Raw genomic sequence first — 18,827 nt, 5'->3', positions numbered from 1 at the left:
TCTCCATAGACATCAATGTATTATTTCTTTGATGCTGTGGTCTCCTCGAATGCTAACAAGCTTGTGTTGTAGCAGGTGTAATGTTTACCGTCTCATCTCAATGTGTTAGCGTGCTAACATTTGCTACCTGGGCCAGGCAAGTTTACTTACACATTTCAGTAACAAGGCAATTGAATATGACATAGAACAGTTAAAACATTAACTAAAGAGAATACGAAAATAAAAACAAGCTAAACTAGCAGTGCACAAAGTACAGCTAAGGCCGACTGGATGCCAATAGTTTTACGAGTATTTGATTAAAACGAAAGTATTTTGACCTGATGATGGCGCTAGAGGGAAAGTTAAGGGATTATCAGTCAAGTGATGAATGTCTGCACAAATTGTCATTGTTCCATTGCCATCCTTAGTCTGGCTATCACCAGACCAAGCTCAAGCTTTTAAGATTGAACATCAGTCTGGGGAGTCTGCTCTGGATTTTCTACCGCACAAGAGGCATGATCAACGGGCATAGTTCAAATGACTCTCGGCGCAATTGGATAGTCCTTCAACCAATCAGACCACCGATCCGGGTGACGTACTTTGCAGAGCGAAAGCCGGTCGGTAGTAAAAAAAAACAAAAAAAGCCGGTCGGTAGTAAGGCAAACACATCCTTCTTTTGTAGGAATTGTTCCAGGGCAAGTTTCAGTTCCCTTTCCAGAGAAAACTTTAATCTTTATAAACAGCAGCGACAGCGGCATCTACGGGTTGCTGCGCTTCGGTGGCCGGCATGTTGAACGTAAACAAGAAGCTGCTTGGTTGCTTCTCTATCCTCATCGTGTTAAACCGGCCAATAGCGCGCCAGGTGGATAAGCCAGGTTGCGATTGGTTCCCGCAAATTTGTAACGGAAGCAGGATAGATAAAACGTACAGGTTTCCAGCCTGAGCTGCAGGGAGAAGTCAAATCGCCGGCAGATTGATGCCATCCCTACAGCCCTGACTAAAAACTCTTTCACGTTAGATTAGCAGCGAATGGCATCCAGCCGAGTTTCAGCCGCCTAAAACTACAGCTTCTCCCTCCGTGATGATGGAGCTTGCTACCGGGGATTTAAACTGCCTGTTGGATGGTGGAGCAAAACAGAAGTTCAGGAAAGAAGAAGCCCTCGCGTTTTGATTCGGGGGACTGACATAGATAGCATTCGATTTCCCGGTCACATTTTAGATCTGATGTCTCAAAGCGTCTACCAAAAAGTCCAAGAGTGTCCGCATGCGAGTTTGTTGATAGTTGTCAATTCTTTTTTTCCTTTTTGTCATTTGAAAAGCAGCAGACAGACCCAGTTGTACAGCGTTGACTGGCTTACTGTTTTCCATTGCTTGTTCTCCGGCCCATTCTCTGTAGGTGAAAAGAGCCACAGCCGACACAGTTGTAGACCAGAGCCTGTTTACTGCAAAACAAGATGGGGGGATGTAAGATTTAACCACTGTGCATGTTTATATGTGAGCAGGTATGCGAGTAAACATGCATACATGAATCCTGTTGATACAGGCATGCTTAATATTCAGACTCTCCTTACAAATTCTCCTAAATAAACATTTTTACACGTCCCGTATTTCTAATCTTTTTCTTTTTTTCTTTATCTCTCCAAGTTCTGCTGCTGCCATTATTTTTAGTATTTGTTGCCGCAGTGACCCAGTTTCAGGATCATATATCCTTTGTTAAGTGCAGTAGATCCGTGTGTGTGTGTGTGTGTGTGTGTACCTTGCTGAGTTTTTGACCGTGGCCTGTCCTGTGAAGACGCGTACAAAGACCCGGATGTAAAAGTCGACGCTGACGGACAGCAGGGGCTGGATGTACCGCTGGTACACCCCCGCCCTCTGGTCCAAACTGTGGAGGATGATACGAAGAGCCTGCAGGGGGGGGGGAGAAAAAAAAGAAAGAAAGAGAAGCACACACATTTCTTCTTTTGTATTCTTGATGTAAAATGTCTGAGAAATGTAAAAAAAAAAAATATATATATATATATATATATTTTTTTTTTTTTTCTGAAATTCTTTTATTATGATAACCCCTTGAGATGTACCATCTCGTTTTCGAGGGGGTCCTGAACAAAATGCAACAAAAAACATTGCAGAAATACAAACACAACAGAACAGAAACAAATAGCCAAAGAACAACAAACTCAAAACAGACAAAAAGAAAACCGAGCCTACAATTACAACATAATAAATAACAGGGAATAATGATCATTCAAATATATAGCCAAGCGTTACTGTAGAAGCCCAGTGAGATTAAGTGGTTCAATAAAGAGATACAACTGGAGAGTGTTAAAGTGTACATGTACAGTTAGTATGAAAGGGAGTTGCCAAGGCATGTTTAAAACAGCTTCTTGCACCATGTGCACGGCTAAAAACATGTGTCTGCCCCGTAACGCCACTGGGACTGCTCTCATTATTGAAGATCTTCTTCTCCTTCCGACGCTGGACTTAATCAATTCATTATTCAGACAACAATCACGGTGCGTACTTGTGTCCTCACAATCCTGATAATATCTCATTACTGACCGACTGATATGTGTTCACATTAAATACTTTTTTTATACGTATAAAATGATCACGATGAAACGGAATGATTATCACCCGAGTGGAGCTGCAACATTTAATCGATTAGTTAGTTAAATTAATCGCCAACCATTTTGATAATTGATTGGAGTCATTTTTGACATGAAAATAAAATAAAAAAAAACTCTGATTCCTGCTTCTTGAATGTGACTATTTTTTTAATTGACAGATTAAGTAACAATGAAAATAATCGTCAGTGGCAGCCCTACACCCAAGCCTTTAACATCCACTCACATTAAATTATTTGTAAAAAAAAAAAAAAAATAGAACTTTTTAATCTAGTATAAATAAAAGGGGAGCGCTTGGGTTTATCACAGCGTTCTTCCTGCTGGTTCAGGAAACAACATATTTGTCACCGTGGTTAGCGCTAGACCGGATCATTCATCCGACATGCGAGAGCCGCAGGCGACAGGCTTCACACCTCCAACTCCTCAGAAAGGTGAATAACTGAACCGTCGCGCTGCTGTGGGGGGAAAACTACTTGCACCGTGCGCAGCGGGAAACCAAAAGAGGCTGCTGGCATGATATACGGTAGAAAGGGCAATTATTGACTGACTTCTTTATTAAAAACAACATGCGTTTGTTTGGCTGCTCCTATGCTGTTTTTCTGGATTTCTGACACAGTAGCTGCTCAACGCTACGGTGTTTGCTGTAGTGATAAACCACTCTGGCTGTAACAGGGACACTGACTTCCAAGTACAAATGGAACGCACTGTTACTGTTAAGGTGTCGCCATGTCAACCAGGACTGACATCTTGAGGATTAGAACTTTAAAAAGACGCCAGGAGCAGCAAAATGTTGTCAGTTTGGAGGATTTTTCCTTCATCTTTCTATCCTGGTGAAAAAGTGCCCTAGTACAAGACACACACACACACACACACACACACACACACACACACACACACACACACACACACACACACACACACACACACACACACACACACACACACACACACACACACACACACACACACACACACACACACACACACACACACACACACACACACACACACGTAGCCTCAGGCCAGAGTCTATGACAACGTTTACTGTGTTTCCGTCAGACCCACACACATTCTGCACACACTGCTTCACAAAGACATCATGAATGCAAACACGGTGACGTGTGCTCGCATGTTGTGTGTGTGTGTGTGTGTGTGTGTGTGTGTGTGTGTGTGTGTGTGTGCACTCACCATCTCATGGCAGTATTTGGCTTTGATGGAGACTGAACCGTATTTGCTGTAGCAGGTCTCTCCGCTGTTTCCTGCCATCACCGCCATGTCTGTACACGTTACACACAACAGACCTGGGAGGGAGGGAGGGAGGGAGGGAGACAAAGAGGAGACCGCAAGTCAGCAAAGAGGACAAAAGAGAGGAGCGGTGAATAGAAAAGACGTCTTTTTTAGAAACAATGGGTTCAAGTAACGCTTGGGGTATATAGAGACATATATAGAGGGTTACTCCCCGACGCAGCGGCCGCAGGTTCGACTCGGCCCTGCGGCCCTTTGCTGCGTGTCATTCCCCCTCTCTCTCCCTTTTCATGTCTTCAGCTGTCCTATATCAATAAAGGCCTAAAATGTCCCAAAAAAATAATCTTAAAAAAAAAAAGAGTTTCAAATTCCGGGCAGTTCAGATGGTATCAGATTAGCTGTCAAGTGTAACCATGATTTGTTTTACTGTGTGCTATATAGCAAACTCATATTGAGACTCAAATGGGATTAAAAAAAAAAAAAAAAAAAAAAATAATGCCTGACCTACTTCTGATCCAACTGGCAACTCGATTTTATGCCATTATGTTTGAAAATGTCGTGAAAAAAACTATAATGCGATGTGAGTGCATCTCCTTCACTAAGTCAAATCACAAAAAACAGGAGTTCAATAATGTCAACCAAATCCATAAGAAAAAGGGTGAGAAAACCCAGAAAAATGTTTCTTTCAGGGATGGATTAGCATTGAGCAAAGTAATATTGTTTGGAAATGACACATACGCATGGCCATGTCTCGTGCATTTCATTTCATTTGAAATTGAAACTTTTTAACCCATCAACTTAACCAAGGAGAGACAGTGGGTACAACACGTATAGAGAACACAGAGTTACAAAGAATGAGCGTTTCCAGTTGTATTACTACCCACATAACGTACCCAAGATATCTGGGTAGAAACTGCACAAGCTCATAGCTATCAACCCGGCTGCTCAGTGAGAATTCTTAGCAGCAAAAAAAAATGTATTGATCCAGTGTACCTTAGGACGGAGAGGTCTCTGCTGTTTAAGAGGCAGTTTGCGTCTTCACTCTAAAGTTTTGTTTTTCATTACCGATTGTTGATGGATCACTTTCTTAATTTGGACAAATGGGGAGAGTCCACAGGACGTTGGATAGAAGAGACAGGATTGCTCTCCTCTGCCCTAAGCCAGGAACACACTGGACATTTTTTTAAATCCTGACTGTAAAAATACAAAAAATAAAACCGCTGTATTGCATTTAACATCAGACTGTTACCAATGACAGTCCCAGATAATCGTCCTGTTATGTGGGGGGGCGACGAAACTACAAATTGACTAGAGCGGATCCAGAGAGAGAAGAATGAAAAGCAGAGTTGGTTGAATTATCGAAAGAGTAAACTACCCACCTCCCTCGCTGACGGCCTGCACGGCGGCATCCAAGAAGGCGGCGGGGCTCCCGTAGGGATCCAGATCGATTACATCAAAACGCTCCTTCTTCCCTCGCATTTCATACATCAGCATACTGCAGGAGGGGGTGGGGGGGGAGAGAAGCGAAAAGAAATATCCATGAATCCATGACAACTGAAGGGAAATGTAAGATGCTAAGACAGCAATTCATTTCAAAGTGGAGCAGATAGGGATGGAGAGAAGAGAGGAGTAGTAACAAGATGAGTCAAGGGCACTTTCAAAAAAAACAGAGCAGATTATTCCAGAGAAGAAAGAGAGACATGAAGACAAGCAAGCCAAAGAGAAAAAGGGGAGAGCGGCACGCACGAGGGAAAGAAAAGAAAAAGGACAGAAGAGAACATGAAAGAAGAAAAGCAAAGAGACGAGAGTGGAGGAGATGAGAGCAGGAACACAGAGACGAATAGAACAAGAGGTCAAAGGTGAAGGCTGGAGAGGAATGAAGATGAGAGCAGCATTGGATAAATACCGGAGAGGATATTTAGGAGGAGGAGGAGGAGGAAAAACAAACAAGACAGCAAATCGGTGAGGCAGATCAATCCCAGGGGCAGAGGCAGACCGGCAGCAACAAGCGGTTCCCTGAAAAGTGCCGAGTAATGGTACCTGGCGTCCCTGCAGCTAGCTTCCAGCAGGTGGCTCACTCCGTTGTACTGGGCGTTGCGGGCGATCAGCGCCGCAGCCTTGGTGGAGAAGTCGTTGGCGGTGACGCTCTGCAGGCCCGGGACTTCCAGAGCGAAACGCACAGAGCGCAAACCGGACGCCGCCAGACCCTCCAGCACGCGAAGGCCGCGCTGAAATGGAGGGCCGAAAGGGATTCATCTGAAAGCTGCATGGACTGGTTAAGGCCACTCGGCGGAAGCAGAAACACAATATTCACACATTCCCACCTTATAGCGTAAGTAGGGCTGGGAAAAAAATCTATTTGATTTAAAAAAAAAATCCTAATACAGTATAAATAATTTGGATGTTTAACAATCTTTGTTGCACACCGCACAGTGACTTTTCACTTAGAGAAAGGGTTTGCTTTTGCAATTTTGTTTATGTTGATGCGCTTTAATTAAATACAATAAATATATATTTTTTAAATATATTTACAGTTCGCACAACATTTTGTTTTAAATGTAAGGGGGGGAAAATCGAATTTTTAATTTTAGAATTTCAGATTTTTTTTTTGCTAATAACTGTATGTTACCGCTGCTATCACAACTGTTGATGCACGGATGCAGCATTGTTGGATTTTCAGTTCGGGGTACTCGGTGGTTGCGCGAGTTCCGACTTTGACCGGTACTGTATATATAAACACTACTGGCCAAAAGTTTGGGGTCACTTAGACATTTCCATTCCACTCCATTACAGACAGAATACCAGCTGAGATCAGTCACATGTTTTTTTTTTTTGTTAACCAGGGCAGCAGTTTTCAGATGACATTATGTGCTTATATACAGTAATTGCAAAAATGTTCTCCAGTGTTTTCTCAGTTACACTGAGAAAACACGCCGGCTTCAGTGTGTATATTTTTAGCATTGGGAAACCCCAGTGAGACTCAAACCACTAGCCCTGACAGTATTAGAACATTTCTCCGTGCTACAGAACCACACTCACGTAGGACTGGGTACCAAACTTTGATACTTTAAAGATGCAGTAGGTAAGCCTTATAAAACTAACTTTCTGTCCTATTTGCTGAAACTGACCCTATGTTCCAGTAGAACTACATGAAGCAGGTAACTTAAACAAATCCACAGCTCCCTGTTCAGATGCACCAATCACGGCCAGGAGGGGGTGTCTAACTGCATGTCAATAACTGCTCAGGCACATGAATTTCATAGTGTCCTCCCCTCCCACTTCCCCGCACACAAGCTGCAGATAGGTTTCCTCCCCTTCCCCTCTCTTCACACGCACTCAATCGTGCACAGCTCTCCCTTGTGGGGGGAGGGGCTTAGAAGACAGTTTGGGCTTTGGCGGAAAGGGGGGGTAGGGACTGAGAAGTTGTCGATGTTCAAATTTTTTGGCTAAGTCCTAGATCTTCACAATCCTACCTACGGCAGCTCCTAAATTGCCTATCGAAAGCGGCAGTGGACAAATAAGCATGCAGCATGCTTCTACCAAGATCTGATAATGTTTGTGATTGGCTGTCCAACGTTACACTCCGTAGAGGCATGCAGGAAAAACTCAACGTTATGCACTAGGGCTGTAGGAAAGAATTCCGAAAGTCGAATATAATTCGAACAGTAAAAAAAAAAACAATACTATTCGAATGCTGAAATTACTATTCAAATGTGATTTTTTTATAAATATGTTGGCTAACGTTAGCTAATCTCCGTCTTCTCACCTTGGCCTACCCGAAAACTAAATGCTTTTGTCATGTCACGTCTGATGACCACTACATTAGCGCGAGTGAGAAACACAAGGCGCTGCGATGTCTTAACATCACGGAGCACGTAACGACGTAACTGGAAATCGGAAGAAGGATGGGAAATAGTTTTAACATGACTTTAAAATTGACATCCACTGAGCCAAAATGCTTATGTTATCATTAGGTAGCTCATTCTCGTTTCCTAACTGCATCACGAGTTATAGGAGACAGCTAAAGGTAATGTTAGCTGCCCTACAGCTGTCAAGAGTTAGCTTCCACTTCATATATTACCTTCTAACAGCTATCTTCTCAGTAACGTGACAATCTGCAAGAAACCAGTTGCTTATAAATCACTAAAATAGTAGTGACAGTACCGTTTGGCTTACTTATCAATGCTGTTAGCATCGTGGCTAACAGTTTTGTTACATAGTTTATGACAAATCATTTCGGCTATGCTTTCTAACATGATGTCATTGTGTTAACCGAGCACCGTTAGCCTTTACAACAGAACCGCTTCACTACACTTGGTAGATAATGTTTTATTCCAGAGTTCTCTGTTGATTTGTGTTTGTCGCTGTGTGCTCGTGGTGGAAAATGATAGTAAACAGAGAGCGGCGTGTCAGAAATGCAATGCGCCGTGATGTAGGTCCCCTTCAAGGCCAGGCTAACGTTGGAAGTCCCTCTAGTGGACTGTGTGTAACAACAACCACATGCTTATAGTGGCATTGACAATGCATAAGCCTGAGTAGTGTAGTACATATTAATAAAAGGCTGCATTTGAGCATTAAATATTTGAATATTATTCGAATATTAAAAAATAAAAACAACAAATGAAATTTGAATATCATTATAGAGGAAGACAGACATTACTCTATTACGCACAGAGACAAGGCTGACATGTGTATGTTATTGTATTTCAACAAGCTTGATTACAATGTGCGTTATGGGTGAGAATCTTCACTGGTCTCACGATTCGATTACGATTACCCGGTCAACGATTCAACTCGATTCAATATCACGATGGGTCACCTCCTCAATATTATTATATATTGCTACACCTGGTTTTCATCGACAAATTCAAGCAGTCAGATATAAAGAAGCTCCCCTTTTTTATTGTATCTGCTCTTAAAAAAGACACTTCCTGAATGTAGCGGAGTCTGAAAACAGCAGACAACTGGAAATAAAAAAAAAAAAAATAAAAAAAACATGTACCGGAAAATCAACAAGTAACATTAGTAGGTAATAATCGATTATGGTCTGTCACTGCATGGATGCAACCGTCTAGGTCGTCGGTGTGCGTCACATAGGGGTAAAGGAGCTGAACATTTTAAAATAAAAGATTTGTACCGTAATGTGTAATGCTGTAATTTCTTTTGCTTAAAATGGATTTTATCGTTCAGGAACTGTAATCGAATTTTGCGGTATTTTTGGACGATACCTAGCCCTTACGCTCACAGCCTCAGAACATTTGCTTCTTTTTCCTTCTGGCTTTACTTTCTTTCATTTTTTTTCAGTTTTTGGTCACCGTTTGTGTTTATTTGGATCCCAATTAGCAATTACGACTGCGACTTCGCAATTGCACTGCAAATCAACTGCTTTGTACCTCGCATTTCTCCCCCACTGTTGCGGTTACAGCTGGAGACTCTGCTCCGTTTTTCTCCTCCGTCTGAGCGTCGTCCTCGTTGGTCTCCTCTGACAGAGACACCACCACCCTGTCTTTCTCTCCGGGCACCACCACCTTCACCCCGCGCTGGGCCAGCAGATCTCTGGCAAACTCTGTGATCACAGCACATCTGGGAATAGAAAATTATTATCTACGGTAGATATCACAGCGGGGTTAAATAACAGAGCTTGCTAAATATTTATGACATTTGTTGTCATCCAAACAAAACTTTAGTGCTTCTTGCACAAAAAGAAAGACACTAATCAAGTCTGACAGTGGGTTAAAATCACAGTTAGGATATTATTGTGTAGTTTATTGTGTTTCAGAGGTAGACTTAAAAAAATACTGTCCAAAGTATGACTGGCACACTGTGAGTGAATGTGTAAAACACTACTACGATCATGCAATTCTAAGCAGGGAAAACCAGGCCAGCAAAATGAATTATGGAAGCTGAATAAAAAGATAGGACATGTGAGACTGAGGGAAAATGTCTTGTCCTGCTGACAGTAAATTAATTCCTCCACTGAGGAGGTTAGGTGTTCAGTCCTGTGTGTGGTTTTTTAGTAGCAGAATATATTTAAAAAAACAACGTGACACATTTTGATGAAACTTGATAGAAAGTTTTACAAGGGATAAAGAAAGAAATAATTGTTTTTTGGTCCAGATGGCGCCGCCATGTGCTCTCTGGTTATATCACTGGCATGTGTCTGGACTTACTGCTACATTTAATGGCATTTTGCATACAGGTGTTGCTAAAACATCATGAATTAAACTGGAATTAGCTGGTCATGAGTCTGACTCACTTGAAAATGATGCACAATTCATCTTTGTACAAAAGGCACAATAAAGATTAAATATTCTCAAACAAACAATCACTATGATTGTCTACCACCGTGTCTGTTTAGGTCTGGATGCAGAGGCAGATTCAACACTTTCATATGTTATCTATTGTTAAAGCGATACTATGAAATGTTTGCACCGTTGCTCATTTCAATGCACTCCGGAGTTTTGCCACTAAAGCCTTAGGGGCCATCCACACGGAAACGCTTTTTGGTGCTAACGCACGTTTTGCATCGTTTTGGCCGATTGTCCAAACGAATCCTGTTAACGCACTGCCTGGAAACTCACATTTTTGAAACCTGAAACCTGGTCCCAGGGTGAAAAAAATTGAAACCGCCACCCTTGCGTCTTCGTTTGGATATACTGTCTGTTTGTATACAGCGCGCAAGCTTTATGGGCATGCTCCACCTCTTCTTCTCCGTTTGTTGGTGAATTTATGTAGCAGAAACAGCGCCACCTATAGGCCTGGGATATGAAGTAGCGTGTTGAGTCATTTACAAATGGATCAGTTTGGACCATAGACAGTATATAAGAATGGACCAACAGATCCCGTTGCTCTGGATGGAGACCAATGAAGGATATTAGAAGCACTTTTCCGGTGAGCAGTGAGCGTTACCGCGCAGCCTTCAACTGAGAGAGACAACGTTAATGTGACGTGAGCAACCTGTCTGAAAGTTGGAAGTCTTTTAGTAGCTGTGCCAAGAGAAATCTCAATCATTGCGAATCTTGCAGAGATGGAGAGTGTAAGTATATGTAAGGAGATAATATAGGCACAGGCTACTTATTGCTAACTAAAATGCAATACATTAGTAATTAAACCTAAACAGCTCATGTAAGTCGAAACTGCCTGCGAGCTTCTCCTGTACTATACGGTAATTCCTCTACTATGTGAAACAATCGTTTGCCTATTTTTACAAAAACGCCTGCTGTGGGGCCATAACGTGAGATATAAGGTAATGCAGCCTGTTATACATTGTCTTGTTTCTTTAGAAATCAACAATGGACAAATAGAGTCTTTAAATGCTTCAGATGTAAAGTTATTCACTGTCAAGTGAGGTCAAAATGAATGGTAGTCAGTGGAATGCTAACGGGAGGTGATCGTATTGTAGCATCAAAATGGCGCCATAAGAGGTTTGAGTTCTGAAGCAAAGCTTACCCCCTTGGTTTGGATGCAAATATTCTTGAAACGATGCCAGGGAAGACCGGGGGAACAAAAAGATTGTTTTGGTACGTGTGGACGTGGCCTTAGACGTATGACCAGTAGTTCAGGGTGGCTAATGTTAACCAATGCTAGCACAACTGGCATCTCTACATCTGCGGCTGCTACACTACATTTAGTACTTATTAATATTCACATTTTATCGTTGTTATACATTAAAATAATACATCTAGAAGTGTTTTCCCTAGGTTTGTGAAAGACATAGGTGCACATAGGGCTGGGCGATATGGAGAAAATCAAATATCACGCTATTTTTGACCAAATACCTCGATATCGATACCGCAACGATATTGTAGTGTTGACTATTGGTGCTTTCACAAAATATTTACACAATTATATTTTTGATAAATAATCAGTAATTTGGATTCAATGACTAAGTGGATAAAGGTAAACAATAGAACAACAGGCTGGTAGGTTCAGAAAATGACATCACTTTACTGTAATGCAGCCTTTAAAACCAGGTAAAGACAACACTTATGCCATATTACGATATTATGATATCCAAAATCATAGACGATATCTAGTCTTATATCACGATATTGATAGAATATCAATATATTGCCCAGCTCTAGGTGCACATATTAGGCAGGGGGTTTAGGGGTCATCGCTCAAGAAAATGTTAAATTTTTCAATAAAAGGAAGATTAAATTTCAAATCATTTTGGGCCATTACTATTATCATATCTGTGTCTAAATCGTTGGAAAAGCTAGAGCAGATAATAAATAAACACTCAAAAAGCTTCAAGACAAAACTTGCTAAAGAAGTCCAATGGGGACTGACTGCAATAATTACAGCTGAGAAAAGTAATTTAGTTAGTTTTGACGCTCACATTGATTTTACATTTATTCGGCTTAGGTGGTGCCCAAAACGGCTTGGGTGCTGCGCCCAAGCCTTATAAAAGGTAGGGAAAAGCCTACATCTAGAGCATTGTACTTGGCAGAGGTATGCACTCTCTAGTTTAACAACCTAGTAGGGGTGGGAATCACCAGAGGCCTCACGATACGATATTGTCACGATACTTATGTCACGATACCATATTATTGCGATTTTAAACATATTGCAATAGTCTGTGATATATTGCAATTTATTACCTTTTTTCCAACTTCTAATTTTTCCCAATATCAAATTATGTCCCCAAATGGAAACTTTGACAACATCTGTTTTATCTAAAAAGATACATTTCTCTGTTTGTTCATCTCACTTTAATTTCATTGCTGCAAAATGGGATTGCCAAGCAGACAAACTGACCAACACAAGGTCGATACTTGGCATCTGCGTATGGATACAGTATTGCCACGGAAAATGTTGCGATACTATGCCGTATCGTATTCCCCCACCCCTACAACCTAGCATGTTATCGGAAAGCACATTCCTAAATGTTTTTTTGATGTCTCTAGCGTAAAAATTAAAGACACATACACTTTGAAGAATATCGTCTATTGAACAATGCCAAATTGTTGACAGGCTTAAAAGGTATATCTCCACTATAATGAATGAATCTAAGGAGACTCATGTCTGTGGTGTAAAGTAACTATGTTTCTTCAGAGTAAAGGCCAAAGCAGCCAGTGTTTATGCTTACGTCAAATCTCTGTTAAACTCCTGGACTGGGTTGTAAAAGACCTCATTAGCACTGGGGAACAAGATGGCCGCCTTGCCCTCCTTGACCACTGTCTCCCCAGGTAGCAGTCCTGCCGGAAGCGTCTTCTCCTCGTCAGCCGTCGTGTCCGTGGGTGCCAGGCTTGTATCTTCTGCTAAAGGCTCGGCAGTCGTGGGAGGAGGTTTGGTGGTGGGAACCTCTGGGGCAGTTTTTAGGGGCTCCATGGATCTCAGCCCCCTGCTGGCGGCAGCAGCAATGCCTACGCACAACTGAAACGTCTGTGTGGCAGAACGGGTGCAGGAAGGATGCAGATGATGGGAGGTGATGAGGGGGAAGAGCCGAGCTGTCCGCACCAGCATAAAGGTACACCGCCTGGAAAGAGACAAATGACAGGTCTGAATGCAGCAAAGTATTTCGGAGTTACACTCAAATGTCTCCAGTAAATATACAGTACCAGTCAAACGTTTGGGCACACTTTCCCATTCAAATGAATGTGAAAACTTGTCCAAACTTTCGACTGGTACTGTGGAACCCATCCGACACTGAAAAAAAACATGTAAGGGAAGGGAAATGTAGCAGTTCAAGCTGTTTTCACTGTTGATTTGTTTAACAGTTTCACCGTTTTTTTTAGGTCCAATACCAGCAACAATGTCCATATCAATTTTTACTACATAAGAGACGTAACTTATTAACTTGTGATCAAATGTGTACATGATCACTGTTAAATGAGTCGATCAATAACTAAATGTAGCTATTTCACCAGTAGAGTCTTAGACTTTGAACACTTTAATGTCCCAGAGAGGCAATTTGTTGTACAGTACAGCCATACTGACTCATAACCCGCAACACAAACATTGAACCAGACATCCACAGTACTATTTATCTAACACACAACTAGGGTTGCGCGAGAAAATCAGATATCGCGATGTTCTTGTCCTAATACCTCAATGTCAATATTGCGGCGATATTCTAGGGTTGACAGCTGGTGCTTTAACAAAACATCTTCACAATGAGATTTAAGATATGTAATCTTCAGTAATGTGGACATAATGTCTGGGTAAAAAAATAATAGAACAGCTAGAGTAGTCTGGTAACACAGAAAAATACATCACTTTACTGTAGTTCAGTGTTTCTCAAATGGGGGTACGTGTACCCCTAGGTGTACTTTGGAGGACTGCAGGGGGTACGGGAGATATTTAACAAAATGTTTAATAGTTGTAAGGCTGTTGTCCAGAACATTGTTCCTCTTTATGTATAATTTTTTTTTTCTACCAAAAATGTGACATTTGTGTCGCCTTCTTTGGACCTAATCTTGCCTCTTTTTTTTTTTTTTTTTCTTATGTCACTGTTTTTGAAGTTTTTGATACTATTTTGACCTATTCTTGCCTTACTTCCTTCCACCATCTTTTTTTTTACAGTTTTTGTCTCTTTTTCTCATTCGCATGTTTTTTTTTTCCAAGTACAAGGCTGTTGTTTAGTAAATATATCGCTGACAGCGCTGTACTGTTCCTCTTTATATACACTTTTTTTTCTACTGAAAATGATTAGCGCTGGCCAGGGGGTACTTGCGTTGTCTTTCCGTCAACCTTGAATAAAACATTTTTTTTCCCCTCGACGTTTTTGACGCCTTTTTTTTCCACAGTTCGTTTTGGATGTTTTCCAACGTTTTAAATTGTTACATTTTTCTTCAACACATTTTCAGCTTTTATTTCTACGTCCCATACTTTCTGAAATAAAACAAAAACTGAAAAAAACGGGTCACCTGAAGTCAACACAAGGGTTAAAAAAAAAAAAAAATTCAAAAGGGGTACATTATTGAAAAAAGGATTTGAGAACCACTGCTGTAGTGCATCCTTTAAAACCAGGAAAAGACACCACTTAAGCCATGATATTACAATTTCCAAAACCTAGGACGATATCTAGTCTCGTATCACGATATCATAGAATATCGACATATATTGCCCAGCCGTACACACAACATACGCACATCAATAAATAGAATACAATAAAAAAGCAGTATGTTAAGCTTCCCTAAATGGCCTAATGTCGTAAATAAATGAAACTACTGCACAGTACTTGACATATATTCCTCCTCCAGTCACCCCGGGGGATTTACAGGAGACTAGTCTGCTCTGTCTCTTTAGCTTCGCTTCTTTCAATACAGCAGTCAGATGACATGTCAACACAGCGGAGTGAACACGTGGGTTACTTCGCCTAAAGTGGCAACATGAAAACAAACGTCAGCGATTAACGTTAAAAGAAAACTAAAATGACGCGTAATGCTACCTCTTACCAGCAAAGTTATTAGCTTATTGGCTAGCTATAAGCTCAACCTCGTAAACAGTATTTACCTGTGACACCTCCCTCAAGGCGGACACTTGTTTTCTAAATGGTCAGGGTAAGGGTTAATAAAAAGCGATGTGGTCTTGCGAGTGACTGAAAACTCCTCGCTGCTACACACACACACACACAGTTCGGTTAGTTTACTCTCACGTTAGCACATGGAGGCAGCCATGTTTTGGAGCGTCTCTACGGAAACCCGCGAGGCCTATTGAAGAGTTTCTAAAAGCGCTGCCCGCTCCAGCAGTGCGATAAGTGCGATGTGTTCAGGGGAAACGGTGTAATGTAAGGACAAGAGAAGAGAGAGAGAGAGAGGGGGGGGGAGGGGGCGTCGATCCGTCAGCCGCTGCACACACACACTGGCCTACTTTCACCAAAGGAGACTGGAAAACACATCATGCGTGCGTTCATGAATAATCAAATGTAATCGCATCACCTGAATTTGGTGATGCATTCAGATGAAAAGGCTAAACATAGCCTATGGATTAACCAAAATAACCGAGCCCAAAGATGTGAGGGTATAAACTGCCTTAGAGAGAAAATAAAGTCAACGCAGGTCAGCGCTGAGCGGCTGGGAACAGTAAAGGGAATTTAGGTCGTTTATGGCATGAGTGTGAGGCTGTTAAAAGGACAATAAATAGGCTATAGGCTAGTATATGTGTTGCTTTGCCCTTTAAACCTTCTACCTGGTGTTGTCATACATGGAGAAAGTGTGTTGAAAAAGGGGAAACTGCCCTTATTTGATATTGTGTTCTTTAATGTGCTAAATAAACAAACTTTATAACATTTATGTTTTTTTAGCTTAAGTTAATCGTCAAGGAGCTACATTTTCACTGCTGTGAGCAAGGATTGCCAAAGTGGCAAGTTGCACGGGACCCAGGTTTGCTGTATTTAGGCCTGTTTGTCAAATAAAAATGAATTGGGTAATATTTAAAGGTCCCATGGCATGATAATTTCACCTTGCCCCCCCCCTCTCTCCTCCTCAATAGCTACAGACACAGAAATGGCACATCCTAAGGAAAGCTCATTGTGGGACTGGCTTTAGTGGCTTTAATTCTGCACCAAGGCTGAATTTCGGGAAAGAGACTTCAGATAAAGTATTAGGGGACCACTAAGGTCTATATAAAAGAGACTTCAGATACAGTATTAGGGGACCACTAAGGTCTATATAAAAGAGACTTCAGATACAGTATTAGGGGACCACTAAGGTCTATATAAAAGAGACTTCAGATACAGTATTAGGGGACCACTAAGGCCTATATAAAAGAGACTTCAGATACAGTATTAGGGGACCACTAAGGTCTATATAAAAGAGACTTCAGATACAGTATTAGGGGACCACTAAGGTCTATATAAAAGAGACTTCAGATACAGTATTAGGGGACCACTGAGGTCTATATAAAAGAGACTTCAGATACAGTATTAGGGGACCACTAAGGTCTATATAAAAGAGACTTCAGATACAGTATTAGGGGACCACTAAGGTCTATATAAAGGAGACTTCAGATACAGTATTAGGGGACCACTAAGGTCTATATAAAAGAGACTTCAGATACAGTATTAGGGGACCACTAAGGTCTATATAAAAGAGACTTCAGATACAGTATTAGGGGACCACTAAGGTCTATATAAAGGAGACTTCAGATACAGTATTAGGGGACCACTAAGGTCTATATAAAAGCATCCAAAGAGCACCATGTCATGGGACCTTTAACATATAGCACAACATCAACTGACATAAGGGGCTATGCTTTATCACCTGCTAGTGGAGCCTTGTCTGGAAAAGAGCCAATAGTCAAAATCTCAGTTGAAATATTCATTCAAACCTATAGGGCCAGGTACATTTTCCATCTTTAAAAAAAAAATAAAAGTGCACATTGCGCAGGGAATGTAAGGAACGGGGACATTAATGTACATGTTATGTACATCTCAATGTTATGTGATCTAAACCTAAACACCAGTGGTGTAACATGTACTCATAGGTTATTGACTTAAATGTTGAGGTATCTTCACTTGAATTTTTCCTTTTATGCAGCGTTATACTTTTATTACACCACATGTAAGAGGCAAATATTAGCCTATACTTTATACGCAACTGCATTTATTTGACAGCGTTAACTTACATATTCATATTTTACAAACAAAACATCATGTTTAAAAAGAAAATATGATGTATTGTTACTGAATAAACTACCCCGAAGTATGTCAAACAATTCATGTGAGCTTTAACTTGATCTGCTACATTAATATGATGCTGCCTGACAATAAACAGCAATAAAGCTAACACAACTCAACAGCCAATCTTGCCTACATAACGAATTTGGTATTTCAACATGTTGCTGATAATAACATTCTGTACTTCAACTAGGCTTCTTAATTGATCCCATACAAGTTAATTCCTGAAACAGCCTTTCAGAGAGTTGGCTATACCTGAAATAAAATGTGAAGAATCCAAATAGCCTAATTAAAAAAAGAGACCTTTCATATACAAAATCAATTTAAGGGTGGTGGTGTGGATGTTGGGGGACTAAGATCATTCCTGCAGCAGCTCTGCTTGTAATTGAGTGTTTGTACAACGTGCTGCAACTTTCACCTGCTAAAAAAACCAACCCAGTAAAACACTTCTTCTACCACTGCCTCAATATAACTAGGCTTATGTCTGTGTAATAAATGCATGACCACCAATTAGGTCACACTTACTGTCATGTCATCCACCATCACGCTGTTTTATTCAGTAGTTTGCACCAATTTCCCACAAAATAGGACATGGATGACAGTGGGTGAGGGTGAAAAAAAAAAACAATCTGCCTCTCTACTGTATCCACACACGCCTGAACATCTGGATGGGGGCGCTGTGACAATAAATGCCCAGAGAGCGTGGCGCTATACATCTGACACAGGAGAATTATAGAGTTAATAGTATTTGGCATGACAGAGAGAGAGAGCGAGGAGCGCAGTGCCGTGCCGTGCCTGAATGCAGTCTCATCCTGTTTAGTATTCACTGTGCGCAGCGCCTTGAGGCCCCGGAGGGCTCACCTGCCCGGAGTCTAGACGCACTATCGCACACACGTTAAGACAACGGGATCGAACCGGCGGCACCTGGCTCTACGGTCCGGTTCCACCACCCGAGGGAGAGGACAGCCCGGTGAGTATAGTGAGAGTGGGTCGAGTGGGTGGACTTGTGGGTGTGGCTCAGACAGTCGGGTCGGCTGGGGACGCTTCCTGTCTACCTGCCTGCAGCGGCGCGTGGGCTCAGACCAGTAATCAGTTACTCCCTCAAGTGTAATCTCATTACTTCTAGTTGTAGGAGTTGTTTTGTTAGGCTTATATATGGCTATATAGGCTACGCGTTACATTAGATGGACATTGACGACATCATTGCTATCCTCTTTTAGGCTGGATTCAAAATAAGATAGCTCATCTAAATATTAAAATAAATACCATAAATACAAATTCAAAATAACCCAATATAAGCATATTACATTCATATCGCCTTTGTTGTGACTGCACGGTAAGAACAGTAGCCTAGG

The 18,827-nt window shown here is 41.4% G+C and overlaps 1 protein-coding gene across 4 annotated transcripts in view; it reads right to left on the bottom strand.

Annotated features, from left to right (window-relative positions):
* trmt1 (tRNA methyltransferase 1) overlaps window positions 1-15,561 on the bottom strand; it is a 30,380-nt gene extending 14,819 nt beyond the window's left edge. For 3 of the 4 annotated variants that reach the window (XR_003691304.1, XM_028567574.1, XM_028567593.1), the window contains exons 1-8: window positions 15,309-15,561; window positions 12,940-13,329; window positions 9,242-9,431; window positions 5,889-6,076; window positions 5,228-5,343; window positions 3,792-3,904; window positions 1,736-1,884; window positions 1,338-1,421 (exon numbers count right to left, since the gene is read on the bottom strand). Coding sequence is in view for 3 of the 4 variants with exons in the window: in XM_028567574.1 (XP_028423375.1) it covers window positions 1,338-1,421; window positions 1,736-1,884; window positions 3,792-3,904; window positions 5,228-5,343; window positions 5,889-6,076; window positions 9,242-9,431; window positions 12,940-13,316 (1,217 nt within the window). In the remaining variant the exon portion in view is untranslated. Of the gene's footprint in view, window positions 1-1,337; window positions 1,422-1,735; window positions 1,885-3,791; window positions 3,905-5,227; window positions 5,344-5,888; window positions 6,077-9,241; window positions 9,432-12,939; window positions 13,330-15,033; window positions 15,168-15,308 lie in introns of those variants that run through there. The other variant, XM_028567584.1, reaches the window with a different exon arrangement.
* Window positions 15,562-18,827: the final 3,266 nt, after the last annotated feature.

Source organism: Perca flavescens, chromosome 2 (assembly GCF_004354835.1).
Source record: "Perca flavescens isolate YP-PL-M2 chromosome 2, PFLA_1.0, whole genome shotgun sequence".
NCBI lineage: Eukaryota > Metazoa > Chordata > Actinopteri > Perciformes > Percidae > Perca > Perca flavescens.
Note: the sequence above shows the minus strand (reverse complement) of the source record. Positions and strands in the feature narration are given on the sequence as shown.